The 18,023-nt window shown below is 37.9% G+C and overlaps 1 protein-coding gene across 1 annotated transcript in view; it reads right to left on the bottom strand.

Moving 5' to 3' along the window:
• Positions 1–18,023, bottom strand: part of LOC127647336 (synaptotagmin-7-like) — a 223,042-nt gene that overhangs the window by 136,053 nt on the left and 68,966 nt on the right. The window contains exon 2 of the mRNA XM_052131520.1: positions 15,141–15,244. Coding sequence (XP_051987480.1) covers positions 15,141–15,244 — 104 coding nt within the window. The remainder of the gene's footprint in view (positions 1–15,140; positions 15,245–18,023) is intronic.

Below are 18,023 nucleotides of genomic sequence, written 5' to 3'. Positions count from 1 at the left end.
GAGAAATAAAAAAATAAAAAACACAAATGAGACAATGTTTAAGATTACTGTAGAATACTTTTTCTAGGAGACATAAGACCTACATTTCTCTCCATTTAATCTCATTGCTGTTTAGTACAAACACTTAAGATATTGAACCCCCTTTATTACTATATTTGAGCAAATTACAAAGAAGAGGAAAAAAATATCTAATTTGATATTTTTCTTTCCAGTATGGGCAGTGGTACTTCCTTTTGATAGATCTTTGGCTTTGGAATTGATAAAAAGTTAACACAGTACTGAAAATATATTTGGAAGTAGTTCCTCCAGTGTAAGGTAAATTTACCATGAGTTAAAATTAATGTAGCAAAACCGTTCTAATGCATATTTCCCTGCTCATTAAGACAGGGTCAATTTAGTATCCAGCTGGGTTGTTACACAACTAGAGTACAGCTAGACTTAAAAAGAAAGAGAGTTTGTGTAAGATCAGTCAGTTAAAACCAGCAGTAAACTTTTTTTTGTTTTGCTTTTTGTACTCCTTTACAATTGTTGCTGCTCAGATTGTACATATGATGGACATGAGATGTTGGGTGAAGCCCACAGTTTGCCACATCTACAGCTTTTTACATCAGACTGTATGATATGCATCTTAGTTGACGTCTTGACACTTTCAGTGTCAGTCACTTTCTGACATACTCATGGAAGAAAATGTAAATTGTTTGGTGCAAAACTAACTTGTGACATTTTTTGCCAGTTTTCCTTAAGCACTGAGAGCCTAAGATGCTTTTTAATTATAATTTTATACTGATCAAAAACACAATCTAAAAGTTGAATGAGTGATTAATTCAAAGGATCACAAAAGGATCCCTAATTGTGAAAATGTTCCATTACATACTAAATTGGATCAAAGTGGTTAGAGAAAAGGTAAGAGTAATTCGGGACATCAGTCAAAAAGTAGTTTAATACTAAATGCAATAATCCAAAAAGGAAAAAAAAAAAAAAAAATGCACAATGATGCTAAGCACAAACTGATAATGATTCTTACACCCTTCCTCACACATAAGCAGAGCTTTCAAAGTAGATAGTAGACATGCAGTGTAGATTTCTTCCAGGCATAAAATATGCTATCAAGAGTGTCTTATCTATGATTAAAGACTATCATAAAAATCTTCCGTAAACATGGAACAAAGTGTTGGATTTTTGGTGGATTTTAAAACAGAATTACAATGACAAAAGAAAGGCGGAGGAGCGAGGAAAATTATGACATCATCAACTGAAAGTGATATTGTAAAGAAAAGAGAGAGAGAGAGGGAGATTTTTCACAGGTAGTCCCTTGGTGGTGGTCTCAAAACAGATCCAGCTCAGTCCTCGCATTCTCTGTCACATGACAAGAGCCCACTTAGCTCTCTGTCCCCAGCTCACTAATCTAAATTTCTCCATCACTTCATCTGCATTTTTTTCCACAATTTCAAACTGAAAACTATTCCCCTCGAATGCATAACAAGAAAATGTTTGAGAAAAGAAGGCAGGGATAGAAATACCGACTTAAAAATTATAGTATGGATGGATAAAAAAAGCAAGAAGGAAGGAAGGACAGATGAACGGAAGGTTAGATAGATAATGGATGGATGGATGGATGTTTGGAATGAAAGAATAGGTGAATCAATGTTTTCAGAGTAACTGGGGACTCAAAGAGTTCAGAGTAACTGAGGAGAGCAAGGCACTAGGGGACTCAGACAGCAAGGCAGCTGGGAACTCAGAGGGCTGAGCAACAGACTGGTTGCTAATGTCTGATAGATGCTGGTTACTGAGATGAGTAACAGAACGGAAGCAAGGCTACAATGGACTGGAAAGTATAGTCGATCGTCAAAGGGGACTGAACAGGCTCGTTGAAGGTCACTGGGGGCTGGACATGATCATCGACATGGCCTCTGTGGCCAAGAGCACTGGCAGTGACTGGGGAATGGCTTCTGTGGCCAGGAGTGCTGGCAGCGACTGGGGAATAGCCTCCATGGCCGTGAGCACTGGCAGTCACTGGGAATGGCCTCCATGGCCAGGAGCACTGGCAGCGACTGGGGAATGGCCTCTGTGGCCATGAGCAGTGGCAGCGACAAGAGAATGGCTTCCATGGCCGAGAGTGCTGACAGCGACTGGGAAGCAGGAGCCCTTCTCCTAATCCTTTTCCGGACGGCCGGGAGCACAACTGTGTGAAAGGTCTCCATGGCCGAGGACGTTGGCACTGGGGAAGACAAGGCTTCAGGCGCTGGCTCTGGGACGGGTGAGGCTTGAGGCGCTGGAACAGACGAGGCTTCAGGTGCTGGCTCTGGAACAGACGAGGCTTCAGGTGCTGGCTCAGGGACAGACGAGGCTTCAGGTGCTGGCTCAGGGACAGACGAGGCTTCAGGTGCTGGCTCTGGGATGGAAAAGGCTTCAGGAATTGGCTCGCTGAATGTGGCAGGGGAACCACCGGGGCCACAGAATTTGAGACTACCTCTGGCAAGAGAATGATGTTATGCTCACATGAAGGGTATAGACTCTCCAGAGTGATTTTGATGTACTCCCTCCATGTGAGCTCTCCCATCTCTGGCAAATCTGTTTTGCCATAAAAATTCAGGCCAATCCAGAAAATTTAACAAGATGAGAGTCACTCCAGTTCAAGTTGCTTGCCAAGACATAAAAGCCCAATGAATAGTCCCAAAAAGAATGTCCTTTCCCACATAGCTTGTCAAATTGAGCTGCTAGATCCATATTTTGGACAAGTCTTCTGTAATGTGTGACGAGGCTAGGCGAAAGTTTAATATTAAAATGCAGGTTTTAATGAAGGTACAGAAAGCAAAATCAGGAAATCTTCAAACACAGGAAACATTAGAAATCAAGAAAAGAAACATTACAAACATAAAGGATAAGAACTGACAATGAACAGGGGACAACACAGGGATTAAATACACAGAGACTAATAAGCAAACAATGGACACCTGATGCTAATGAACAAAGACAAAGAAAATAACTACAAAACCCATAATCAAACACAAGTCAATGGATTGACAATATGGTGACCTCTAGTGAAAACATTACAGAGGGTGAGTACATGATAAGAGAATAAAAATTTTGGGGTGAACTATCCCTTTAATTCGTTTGTTATTTTGCACCAGATGAGTGCATTTGCTTGCTGACTGATTGGTCAGAGCAGTTCTTGAATTAACTCCTAGTACAATCTCCTGCATGGCACCACTAATCATGTTAATTGCCATACGTTTATTTAGCTTTTTGGTAATTTATGCGATTCACTTTTACTTTTGATACTTAGTACATTTAAAATCAGTTACATTAAAACTTTTACTTGAGTCAATTTCCATGAAGGTGTCTTTACTTTTACTTAAGTATGACAAATGGATACTTTATACAACACTGCAAAACTTGTAAAAAGAATTAAAACCAACAACTTGTATTCTAAATCCAATACCTACTCTGATACTGAAAGAGACGTTTCCAGTTATTAAACTGCTTTTCATCAAAACTACAGCTTGATCCTGGAAAGTTGGCTAATTATATAAAATCAGATACCAAATCTCCCATTTATGTCTAAAATTCTAGAAATGTTAGTGTCCTCCAACTTATGTTCTTTTTATATAGAACATAAGTGGAGAACATAAATATCTGTGAAGAATTCCAGTCAGGATTTAGGCCCCATCATAGTACAGAGACTGCACATATAAGAGTTACAAATGACGTGCCCTAATCATGTGGCCACGGCTGCATTCATCTTTTTTGTGCTTTTAGATCTTAGTGCTGCCTTCGTCACCACATATTACGAATATTCTCTTGGATAGGCTTGAGAATAATGTTGGCATTTATGGAAAGGCATTAGCATGGTTTAGGTCCTATTTATTTGACCACAACCACGTTGTTTGTGTAAACGAGGAGTTTTCACAAGGATCAGACATAGGTCCCCTGCTTTTCTCCTTTAATTGCTTCCCCTGGGAGACATTATCAGGAACCATGGAATTTCACTGTTATGCCAAAGAAACACAGCTTTATAATTCCTCGAGACCTGATGAAATGTCACAATTTTCCAAGTTTGCAGAGTGTATATGATATCAAAAACTTGATGGCTAGAAGCATCCTTCTGCTCAATTCTGACAAAAAAGAAGTACTACTTATTGGACCAAAAACATATAAACATAAGCTAGAATATAATTAGAATCTATATGGATGTACTACAGCTACATAATTTTTTACAGTTAAAAATGTGGGTATATATTATATTGTATTAGCAATCTGTCCTTTGAAAATCACATTTCCAATGTTTGTAGAACAGCATTCTTCCACTTCAGAAATATTGCTAAGTTACGACACATGCTCTCTATTTCTGGTGCCGAAAAGCTATTTCATGTTTTCATGACCTCAAGACTAGATTATTGAAATACTTTAATGGGAGGATGTCCAGCAGGTTCAATAAATAAGCTTCAGTTGGTTCAAAATGCAGCAGCTAGAGTGCTAACTAGAATCAAGAAACACAATCAAATTAGCCCCATTTTATCGTAGATACATTGTTACATGTTAAGTTTCTTTTTTTCTTTTTTATTATCCCCTTTTATCCCAATTTGGAATGCCACTACTTAGTGGGTCCTTGTGGTGGCAGAGGACAAGTCTCAGTTGCCTCAATCAGACCGTCAATCCACGCATCTTATCATGTGGCTTCGGTACGATATCAGCCGTGGTACCTCGGTATCGATACTAAATCGCTACTATAATCAACAAATAAAAAGCCTCAGATTTTTTATGGAATTACACAAACTGGCTTGATTAAAATAACTGCATAAAGTCTTAAAGATACAAATAATGTTTTTTCTGTATTCCATGTTAAATGTTTTAATTAAATGTTATGATCAAATGGTGTTTAATCAAATTTATACAGATTTAATCAAATAAAAATACTATTTTTTGTATTTTTATTTACAAAAAATTGTATTTTTGGGTAAAATAAAATGTTGCACAACAGAGCTTCACAGTATTAATGAAAACATTATTGAATAAAAATCTACCTGTGGCACAAGGCTGCTTGCATTTGTGATAACGCTTACACATAATAATAATTGTTATGAAGGCAGGAGGAGGCAGACAAGGTTTTTATTGAAAAAGGTGAAGACAAAACAAGACAGGAACAAATTAAACGTCCACGATGGGAAAACAAAACCAAAACAGGAAACCATCCAAAGGGTACACAGGCTGGGGAAACATCCACGGTGAGCAAAGGTAACATAGACAAAAGATCATCTACATCCACATTCAATGATCGACAATGACTGGGGAACAAACAGGGTTTAAATACACAGGGGTAATGAAGACTAAACGACAAACAGGTGAGGACAATGACAAAGTGCTGGCAGTGATGAGGGTAGGGAATTATGGGAATTGTATTTTGTGACAATGACTAGTGACACATGGGGCAGACAACAAGGGATCGTGACAAATAATAATAATAATACAACCATTTAATACTACATCATTGTTATTATGTGTATTATTGCTACTTTTTGAATATTACATTTTCATACAGTAGTAATATATTTCTGTCTTCAATTTCAAACATCAATTTGAATAGAGATTTCATGTTAGCGGGACTTTTATTTTGACAGACCTTTGAGTTCTTACTGTTTTTACAGGTTAGTTATATCAAGATTCCCATTAATGCTGGGATACTCCCACCTCGACTCTCGAGCTGAAATCTCCGAGCTGCACTGAGGAGTTCATTTAAGTGTTAAGTGTTAGCGTTAACAGTCGTTTATACTCTAAACAAACTGCATGAAAATTAAACACCAGTAGTGTGTGCTGAGTTTGTGTAAGTGTGTGCGCCTGTGTGTGTGTGGGAATCGTATGACAGAGCGGCACCTCTTGTTCATTCTGTAGTGTGCAGTGCACATGACTGTATATTATTTAATTAAATTACATCCTTCTGCTGTTTAACGATCACACTTGGCCATATCCAGATATTTTTTTATTTTTATTTCATTGATTTCATCTAAAATTTGTCACATCTCATATAATTTCGCTAATAACAGCATACTGTAATATGGTACTGAAATTAGCAACAATATGATATTGTTCCGTTGTAATTTGTTTGGTATCGTGATACTTCTTTAGTACTGGTAAACTGCACAATCCTACCTTCTATCAAGATATAATCCATCATGTTCACTACGATTGCATAATTACGGCCTATTGATAGAACCTAGAATTTCAAAATCCACAAAAGGAGGGAAATCATTTTCTGATTTGGCTCCTAAACTATGGAATAGCCTTCCAAGCATAGTTTTGGACTCAGACACACTCTGTCAGTTTTAGTCTAGTCTAAAGACTCCACTCTTCAGCCAGGCATACACCTAATTTATCCTGCATTGCTGCATTACTCAGGTTTTTCGGAAACCAGAAACCCTTTAAATATTCTATATACTCCCTTTTAAAATCGAATGGCATCTACGCTAATATTATTCTCTCTTTTTCCCTATCTCAACCTCGGGAAATCCAGAGCCTGTCATATCCACTTTTAATCCAGCCTGTTGTCCTACTCCCACTGCTATGTGTCACTAATTGATGACTACCAACTGCAGCCTGTGCCAATGAATGGATGGATGGATGGATGGATAAAGGAAGGAAGGAAATGGAAGGAAGGGAGAAGGAAGGAAGGAAGGATGTACTGTATAGATGCAGTAGATACAAAAATTCAATTTAGAATGCATTGATCCTAAAAACAAACATGCTAATTGTACATCTCAGTATGAAGTTCTTTCATACAATGCATCAGCTACTCCACACCCTGTTCAGAGAGTCAGAATAGGATCAGACAAAAAGAAACTCTGTGGTCTTGACCTAAAATCACAGAGCACTGTCAAATCTGTTTGGGAGGAGAATAAGAATGTATGCAGTCTGTTGGTAGGGAGCAGAGCGTGGGGTGCTGTGGGCAAAAACATATGAATCATTAGTGAGCCCTGCGGCTTAGCAGTATGAGGTATGAGAGCCTCTCACTGTGCAGCATTGCATAACATATTCTGACTTATTTATTTTTCAAGGATCTGTTGTTGATCAAAAAAAGACTGACCGTAACTGCTTTAATTGAATGGGCAACATAGCCTTGGACAGCTTCAGGACTTGGACAATTTTCAGGCCTTACATTTTGACTGTTTAAATAACATTTCAATAAACATTTGCTTAATTGTCATGAAAATAATGTCACAGTTCTAAAAATATATATATGGTCTTGAAAACAGATTTTATTTTATGATTTTGTTTTATTTTTGATTTTAGAGGTGAAATGGGACCTGGACATGTTTTTTTTAGCTTTTGTTGATTTTTTTTTTTTTTTGTGAGATTCACACAATCTGGAAGTTAACTGCTATTGATCACATATTTTTGCATCAATAAACAGCTTTGAGTTTTGAGTAAGATTCCCCTTCTCCTACTCCTGCAAGTCTCTTATCACATTGTAGTATTGTTGAACTGTGGTACATGTGCGTCAACAAATGGACTACCACTGTAAATCCTAGTGGCAGCTTTTTATCACTGTATCTGGGTAGCTAAAGTGCAAAAAATGGAAAGTGTTGTTTGCTTCACTTTTTTACTTTTGCTCTTGTGGTCAGTAAAAAAAGAGAAATGTGTTTGGCAAGCCCATGAGTATCGGCACAACTGCCCTCTGAAGGCACATTCTCTTTTGTACTGTTAACAGTTTTTAAATTGTTTCTAATATGAAACAGCCAATAATTACTAATAATAAAGGTGGTTTTAATTAAGAACTGGAGATTGCCTTGGAACTTACAACTTTATGATTTGAAAAGGTTATTTTTGCATTTTTGGAGCAGACTCGAGTCTCTCTTTTGTTACTATGAAAATAGAGTTTGAGTGGCACACAACATTTAATATATGTGTCCACCCTTTTCTCCTCCCTTTTCAAGTGCAGAAGCCTATTTATTTGGCTATCCTAACTATTACCAATTATATAGTAAAAAGTAATGCAATTAATCACAGCAACATTATAAGAAATGACTAAATGTTCAGGCTTATACACTTGGAAATGGAAATATGGAAATAATTAAAATAATATATTGACTTCTGAAGCAATTTTTCGTGATCTACTCTCTGAATAACACGAATTATTATATTTATGATATATTTGTAATTATTTTGATTGTTATATATTAAAATATCTTTATTTGGTATCTTTTATGTTATAATATTTTATATGCGATCAACTGTTATTAATTCAATTAATTCATTGACATATTATGTAATTAATTAGATGAAATGTGTTATTTAAAATGACAGCCCTAATTTTATTATTTTAGTATTGTTTTTCCTTGCTGTCCACAGGTCAACAGACCTGTGACCCATTTTAAGGACGCCACCCATCAGTTGATAATCTTAATGGGCCCCCCTCTTAACATGTTCCTGGTCTCCTCTATTTTCCCCATCTAATAAAATATTTGAAACAAATGTGAATGGATTGATATCCTTGATGCTGTTCTGCTGCAGTCGATTATGCACCGCTGTGTAATTGTCATTAAGTTGTTGCAGGAATAACATAATGGTTTAATAAAGTAAAATTTTGACTGAGCTCAGTAGTCCAACAACGCTCATCAATGTCATATAAAATAGCCAATCAAATCGATGAAGATGGGACTCAAGTTTAAGATACTAAATGGGAACCTCGTGGATTATCCCAGTGCTCTGCATCAGCAAGCAGTTCAGGTAAAGAGTGTTTGTGCCATGTGAGATGTAAGGATCTAACAAAACATGCAATATTTGACCACTGTTTTATGATTGAAATGTTGTACTGACTGCCATTAATTTCCAAGGGTGCAAACTATTCACCATTTGGCAAAATTCACCATTTTAAATGTAAAATATATTATGTACAATATGTATGTGTGACAGGGCGGAGGGCAGGGCCGGGGCCTAATCAGGCTTATAAAGTCCTATAAATGCGACTGGAGACTGCAGTGGGACAGAGAGAAAGATTTACTGGCAGCTGTCCGACACCTTTGTGTGTGTGTGTGTTTGTCTTTTTGTTTAGTTCTTCAATAAACTATTATTTATATTGTCAAGCTAGTTCTCACCTCCTCCTTTCCATTAATCCCTTTACACTGGTGCCGAAATCTGGGAAGGAGGAGGGATGCGCCTTAGTAGAGCCCTCGCCACTACCATCCACACCGACAGAGCAGCTGCGGCCATCCACCTGAGGATGGAGGAGCCCGGCCATTTCTGCGAGGGGAGGAGGGGCTACCAATCAACCACCTGGAGCGGTTACCGCTGCCAGAGGGGGGAGACCCCTACCATCCACCAAAAATGCAGAAGCGTTCCGTCCGCCAAGGGTCTGCCTCCAATCCGTCCGGGGAGGCATGGCTGTCATCCATTAGAGGGTGGAGGACTGGCCGAGGACCAAGCTACGGTATATCGGAGAACCGGCGAGTAAGTGTTTTTTTTTTCTCTCTCTCTCTCTCTCTCTCCCACTGTCACTCCATGTTGGCCTTTCCCTCTCTTTTTAAAATGTTTTTGTTTATTTGGCACGATCGCCGTAACTACATGTAGGTGCCACATATTTTTTTGTTTCCCTCCCCTTGTCCCCTCCCTCATCCATGTAGACGGGGATGACCTGCCAGCAGATGGGGCAGAAGGCACGCCCCTCCCCCGGGAAAGAGAGAGGGGATGGGGGTGTACGTCATGCCAGGGGCTTCCCGGCTTGAGAGAACGAGGGAGGAATGTGACAGGGCGAAGGGCGGGGCCGGGCGCCGGGTCGTGATGCTACTCACCCGGCCCCTAATCAGGCTAATCAAGCCTTTAGTTCTTCATTAAACTATTATTTATATCGTCAAGCCTGTTCTTGCCTCCACCTTTCCATTAATCCATTTACAGTATGTCATTCATAACTGTGAATGTGAAATCATTAATGGAGCAGTTTTCAGCGAATCAGGTTCAAGACAACGAGAAAATGTGTGTATATTGTAAAGGAATTGAACACATTTGGAAATCTGGCAGGCATTTGAAGTAGCTTTTTAGAAAATTGTCTTGACATTGTCTAAATAAATGATCTATAATACACAAAGTAGAGTATTATCACCCAGATCGGAACTAGAACATGGTAACACCTGTGACTTGTGAATTCTATTGTGCTTTTAGGTTTTTGGCAAGGACAGTGTAATATAGTGGCAAATATTATTAGTAGGGCTGTTAATCGATTAAAATTGTTAATTGAATTAATTACATGATGTCCCGATTAATTAATCGCACATACAAATATTTGCTGAGAAAGCCCTTCATATAACAATAATACAATATATAATGATGAAATAATTATACATAGTTATCTTTAAATATTAAAAATTATATATATATATATATATATATATATATATATATATATATATATATATATATATATATATTCAGATAATTAAAGTGCGTTACATTCTTGTGGCAGAATCATTGATAAGACTTTATAATACAATGTATTGTTTACTACCATATTATTGATCATAAGTCAATCATTGACATACAGTTCACAGCAATCCATATCACAAGTGAATTTATCAATCAGTTGGAGATTTATTATGAGGGCTTGTTTAAGGACCTGTTAATGTCAACAAGCGTCAGACATGCTTGTGTAGCGTCTCGGGTGCGTTGCGTCATAAACATAACATTTTTAGGTCACTGTGTCAAGTTAAATATAGTTTAATACTTAGAACACATCAGGAGATCCCTTAGTTTGAATTTGCATTCCATCAAGTGTTTTGAACGCAAGAACGTAACGCATGTTTATGTTGTGCTGCTGCTGAATGTTGTTTTCATCACTGTATAAACTGTGTGTTGAGCATACAGCTGAAATTTCAATTACTGCCCTCTGGAGTAAACAGGTGGTACTACAAGCTTGCGTTTCTCAGGAATCTTCCTTATTACAATCCGGGGGCATTGCGATTAATAATAAATAATAAATAAAATGAATTGCACTGAATTAACGTGTTAAATCGACAGCCCTAATTATTAGGTAATAATTTAAAATCCATTTTAAGAAATTCTAAATAAATTCTTTATGTCTTTATGTAATTAATTCTGAATTTTGTACAGCATCTCCTAAGGGTCTACTTTTAAAACAGACCATTTTATTTTGAGTATGTCTTGTCAGGTTTGTGCTCATAAAATGGACCACCAGTTAAAGGAGTAGTTCACCTAAAAATGCTCACCCTTATGTTGTTCAAATCCCATATGCTAGGTGTTTCTTGGAACATAAAACTAGATATTTTAAGCAGCTCTATTCCATAGAACAGTTTATAGTGAGCAGCAGCTATCAAGCTTCAAAAAGGACCAATAATATAAAGCACTATTAAAGGTTCAGTATAAAGACATCATTACAGTAGTTCAAGCTTTCTGAGGCCATACAACAGCTATGTGTTGTATGGACTACTTTTATGGTATTTTTATCATTATTTTTTCTCTTTTTGGACCTTGACAGCAGTGGTCAATATGAACTGTTTTGTATGTAAAAGAGCAGCATTAGGATTCTTGAAGAAAATATTGTGTTAAGATTCTCCTGGGAGGAAAAAACAATGAGGGGCAACTTGATGGCAGAAAATAATTTTGGGTGTTTTCTTTTTTGCTAGCTGACTGACACAGTCATGTCATTTTACAGATACGTCAATGATGAAAATAAATTCAAATTATAATCATCTTTTCTTTGTGACAGCACAAAAAAGAAAGAATAGATGATTGAAACAGGCAAATTGCTTGCAATGCAGACACAGTGTTTGTCTTGTACTCTGTGAACTTTAAAAATACATGTATCTTTTAAAACCAAAAATTATACAATTTTGGGACTTTATCGCATTTCAAGCCTTTATTCAGAAAATTATTGCATTCAGTGCCTTTACAATATTAAAGAACCAAAGAGGACCATTATATTTGTGACATCAACACCCATCACAACCCCCCATGAAAATGGTTTGGTTCCCCCATGTTCAAGACATGGTTACGGCCTTACTGAAGATGCTGAATTAAATAACTCTGGATGTTAATTTTTTTTTTTACATTTGTTAATTATAAATATCATATGTATCTATAGATTATGAATTGTATTAATTATAACTGCTATTAGTTGCATCAAAAGCAGCTCGCGATAGCATGGATAAGCTACTCTGAAATAAATTATTATAGATGATAAAATATGTTTATGTAAGACTTTTAAACTGCAGCCTCTACTAAATTAAAATGATGCTATTTCCAAATGTCATATGCATGAATTTATTGCTCTGAATTTTGTATGTCAGAACTTGTATATGTATGTATGATCATGTACGATCATATATGATCAGAAACAGTCACAGGTGTAGATAGCTCTGAAAAATAAATATATTTACAATTTCTATTATGCTTTTTCTCTTTTACCGCGCAATCGCAGCAGCGTTATCTCTCCCCACTTTAAGGAGAGAAGGCCTGCCACAATCAGATAGAGATAAAAAGTCATTTTATTGACAGTAATCCATAGCAGAGTCATTGACAGTCTGTAATTTGTATCTGCCATTTTCATCCGTTCAATGACACGTCAGCAAATTGTGCTGGTAAAATGAAAAAAGAAAATTCCAAAATTGGTACATTTTATCGTTAAAATGTCCCTTCTGTTTTTAAAATTTCAAACATTACCCAAATCTCCATATAATGACAAACATCTGTTCTCAACCACATTGCCTCCTAACATCCCATATGTTACACATCAAATACAAATGTCGGAATATACTCAAACACAGATATTGTTGATTGATCTTTTAATATTTTTTAGTACCTAAATGTCCTAAATATGCCCCTAGAAACAATTAGCTTAACGTTGAAATTGTACAAATAAAATGTAAACAAATAAATAATTTTAAACTTTACATTTTATGCAATCGATAATTTCTCTTGGCACACCCACATGAAAGTTTATGGCTATGCTACTTATTAAAAGTAAAACAGAAAACGCACAGGAAAACATGGAAAATAGTGAGCGTGAAGTAAAGGAGAAGCGAGTTTCTAATCCCTCATTGTAATAACAGTAAGACGGCAGATGCCTGCAGGGCGTGCATGTGGTGGGGAACACATTACTGAATGTAATTAAAGCCTGATATCTCTTTTTAGCCACCCTGCAGTCTGGCCCGTCTGCCACTTACTCCTTCTCTCATTTCCTCCCTTTACTTCCCCGTCTGGCCTTTGCTAACCATTTCAAAACCGATCAGTCCTCCCCGTTGATGAATGTAAAGCTTGGATTCATATGACGAATGGTTCTGGCACGGTGCCTCCTCCAACCCAGAATCAGCTGATTCTATTTGTGCTTTATAAACACTAAGTGACACATTAACTGTGTTTAAGCTAATTATTTTGAATAATGGGTGATCCATTTATTTTGGAAAGAGGGTAATTAAATTAAAGTGAGCATAGGTAATTAATTCTGTGTGTGGATTCTAGTTATTAAAAGACTTGGTCTGTAATCACATTTTCCTGTGTGTATATATATATATATATATATATATATATATATATATATATATATATATATATATATATATATATATATATATATATATATAATAAATCTTTTAGTCCAAATATTCATGTGTTCCTTTGCATTCTTTCTTCTCTCAAGATTCAGTCTCATTTGACTGCTTTTTGCCGAATTGCTGACATGAGTTGAAAAGCAAGACTTTTTTTGCAGATGTTGAGACTGAACTGAATTCTATGGACTAAACACCTAATTATCCAAACAGAAAATAAAATGTAATTAGGTCTAGGTCTGATATAAACATAAACAGGCCCATGTCATGCTACAATACAGTTCCATTTTAAATTGTTCCATTATGTTTTTAGTTTAGCTGGCAAAACCTACATTTGTTGAAATGAAAAACAAAAACATTATAACACCCCAAGGCATCTCCCAATATTTCTTCCTATTTTTCAACTGAGCACCCAAGTTCATTTCAAACTTGATGACACCATGGCTCCGTTTCATAGCCTAGTGAGCTTCCTTAGTTACATAGGCAGCTACCTTCTAAGGTAGCTTCCTATCTGAGATGGAACTCCTTGAGTAATCGATTTGGAAAGCTCTACTTAGGCAGTAACTGTGCACACAAACAGTGCCTCACACAGGAGACTTAATTCACAAATGATTCCAAAAGAGTTTGATGTTGTAGCATGTTGCTAAGCTAATGATCTAATAAGCATTTAAATACAGTAGATTGTGCATACAATGATTTCATAAATTTATGGCATTGGCTTTTTGCACTAAGTGAAAATAGCAAAAGATTCAATTTACACAAAGTGTAAATAGTAACAAAAATCATCTTTATGAACTAAGTGCAAATAGTGTTAGATGCCTTTTGCACCCAGTGGCAAATAGTGGCAGATACTATTTGCACCCCTAAATAAATATTAACTTGCAGTATAGGGGCATCACTGCAGCTTGTTTATTGTGTTTATCACCCTTCACCTCACCTCAACTTAACCCTAACCTTCCCAAAAAATATATAATCGTGGTTTTACAACATTAACCTAGTGTCACCATGGTATTTTGTAGTAATATCATAGTAACCACAAAAAAGTGGGACAAAAGGCATAATCGAACCCGGGTCGTCTGCAGCAAAAAGCACATCCATATCATTATTACACCCCAAGCCAATGCAGCAATGCTAGGGGAGCAGTTTGTCTTCATTGTCTGTGTTTCCATCAGACTATTGGAGTGCAAATTGCCGTGCTGTGTGGCAGGTGCTACAGTATTTACACCTAGTTCACAGTCTTGACATTTCTCTCGTTTTGTCAGCCATCTTGGATTTTATGAAAAAAATTGATTATCGGATTGCCATCACAGTCAAGGATGCATGCGATGTTACTCTAGTACATAGCAAAATAAAATGTAGGCAGCTCACTTGGTTTTAGAAGAGAACACGTTTTTTCTGTCTTTGAGGTGTTGGTAGATAGTTATCAGCGCATAACGGACAAACAGCCAATCAACGGAACTAAAAAATGGAATCAATAGACATAAAGACCCCCCCCCCCCATTCCCCCCTCCCCCACCCCTCCCCAAACACTCAAAAAGACACTACAGAAGCATGTTTCACACTCTAAAGTATATCAATGTCCACATCACTCACCAGTTTGCGTTGGCACCATCCACAGACCCCACATAGTGCCACCAGCCATACGACACACACTGTTAAACCCACCGACACCAGGAACACACTCAGAGACAAAGAACCTGTGAAGAGAGAATTGCTTAAAATGCATCTCAACTGCGTCACACCAAAGAGAATAATGACCATGGGTAATGATGTAGACCATGTGAAACGTGGCTTGCAATAATTGTCTTTTCATTCTTGTCTGTGTCTGGAAATTAATACACACCAGGCTCACACTGAAAACTAGGGGTGAGGGGAAAAAAATTGATTCACAGATGCATTTACATTTTTTCTCCAACAATTCTGGATCAATCCATATTAATTTATAATCAGAAATATACATTAATGATTATAGTTATTGAAAAAACATATATAAACACATTAATGTGGTGGGACTTCAGATCAGCCTCTGCACAAGGACAAACTGTTTAATTAAACCAACCAGCATTTTGTGTCATGAACTATACTGTATAATTAAAGGTTAAAATGATATTTCCACAAATCACAATAGCAGGAAACCATGTATTAAAATGCATGAAAATTGCACCTGATGAACAATGACAAGTTAAAGCTGTAATTACTGCGAAACGGAATTTAAAAATAAACATTGTTTTCAAACAACCCTCTGAATAAACCCCCCACCCCTATCACTCCTCTCTGCCATTGATCAAACAAACAGATTGCCGCGCCCACATCTCACGCTATTGGTTGAGTCAGTGTTGTTGTGTTAGGCTGGATGGGTTGCTCAAAACAAAAGAGACACAGCATTTACAGTTTTTTTGAAAATTAACCTACAAATAGCTTACTTATAGTTGTTGTCTTTGCATATTACTGTAAGCTAAGATAAGAGAAAGTATTTCAAAAGTCCCTCTGCACTAAAATTCAGATAACATTTGCACTCCTACACTTGTGCTGAAAAATTGCAGTGAGAAGATGAACTGAGAATCGTTTTGGAATCAGATCATGACTTGAATCAAACTGCCTACCCACCCAACCCCAATATAAATTCCATTTATATTTATATAAAAATCAGCTACCAGGAACTAAACAAAATGTTTTTCAATTTTGTTCATTCTGAGCAGAAACTGTGTTTTTTCGTTCCAGTTTAGGGCTCCTGCAGCCTCCTTTCAGAAAGGCAACCGGTTAGAATGAAATAAAAGAATGGTTAATAACGTTAGTTTTAAAGTGACAGAACTCTGTTCTAAGATTGCTATACCACTTGCAGTGTTGCCAGATCTCACAAGAGAAGCAAGAGAACTGGTCTAGATAAACCAGCTCAAAATAAGGGACTTGCATCACCCAAAATCAGTGATTCAATGTTTCAGCATTCCCATTACTTTTCTGCATATCGCGGTGCCGTTTTGTGGTCCATTATGCATAACGCGGTGGCTCATTTTAGCTTATCGCTGCCCATTCGGCCACTTTCGCGGCCAACCCACCAGCCTGCTCGGTGCTCCCGCTGGGCAGTCCACACCTGATCGGCCCCAAAGTACGTCGGCCCACCGGGAAAATGCCCGGTATGCTAGATTGTCGGTCCAGCCCTGGTTATGTTCTATTGGCCTCTCTCTTCTAAGAGAGAGGCCCCATTTTTTGAGTAACAGGAAGTGATGTCATTCTAAAAATGAACTGTGATAAACCTTTTGTTCATTGGTTTCATGAAAAAAATAATCAGTAAGAAATTAATTAATTAAGAAATTAAGTTTTCACTCCGAACTACTGAATGGGACATTCTTGCTGAAGTACCTTTAAGCGTGTCGATGTGATATGTGAATGCAGGGGCGTCATACACCTATCTTTTTAAGGGGGTACCAAGGCCCCCCCTTCGTTTAAATCCCAGGAAACAATATCACTTTTTTAACAACTATTATATTTGCAGCTGTTTGTCAATAAATGTCTTTCTGTAATGGTTGCATTTCTGTTTGTAAATCAAAGTTAGGGTATGCCAAGGCTTTCTAATAAATTAAATAATTTAGTGGCATTCTTCTTCTTTATACAATGAACTAAAAAAAACATATGTACTTCATTCGAAAAAATATTGAAAACAGGTTGGTTCTCTTACGAGAGGTTCTCTCGTATTGCGTAAGCTAGCTTACGCTACGGGAAAGATTCATCTTTTCTGAGATATTGAAGCCAAAAAATTATCCTTAATTTTGTATCCATTGTCAACGCAGTGCAGCAACTGCAAACCTTGAGCGGGCTAGCTAGCGAGCTCATAGGTTGCTCTGCGGCAACTGCTGCAGCCTATAGATCGAACTTGAGTGAACTTGCGTCCAATGACAGGCCGCGCCATCACTGTATCAAAGCCCGCCAAAATGGGCGTGGCTAGAGTGCATATAAGCGTAAGTTCGTGAGGCTGGAACCCTGATTTTCATCTATTCAGCTGAAGCTCTTCGCGATCTCTGAACTGCAGAAGCCGCGTCGCCGTTCGAGGGGCATCTAGCAAGCTTGGACAGCACTCGAAGAAGCCGGCCGTCTTCGCCACCTTCAGCCGTCCTGCGAGCCACGCCATCCGGCGACGTATCCTTTTAGAGCAAGCTAGTTCCTCAGCGTAACTTCACAAAAAGAGCAACGAGCGTCTTTTAAAGATGCCTCGCACCACCTGCGCCTCATGCCCCTCTCAGCGCCGGAGACCGCCACCTCATATGCGCTCTCTGCCTGGGACTGGAACATGCAGAGCTCGCCCTCGCTGACGGCGGATGCGACCTCTGCGAGGAGCTTCCGATGTCGACCCTGCGGGCTTGACTCGAATCACTCAAAACCGAAGCCAAAGGCTGCCGGAACCGGTGTTAGAAGCGACTACCTCGCCGGAGCCTCACCCTCGAGCCTCGCTTTCACCCTCCCCGCCCCCCCGGGATGCAC

Source organism: Xyrauchen texanus, chromosome 1 (genome assembly GCF_025860055.1).
Source record: "Xyrauchen texanus isolate HMW12.3.18 chromosome 1, RBS_HiC_50CHRs, whole genome shotgun sequence".
Classification (NCBI taxonomy): Eukaryota; Metazoa; Chordata; class Actinopteri; order Cypriniformes; family Catostomidae; genus Xyrauchen; species Xyrauchen texanus.
Note: the sequence above shows the minus strand (reverse complement) of the source record. Positions and strands in the feature narration are given on the sequence as shown.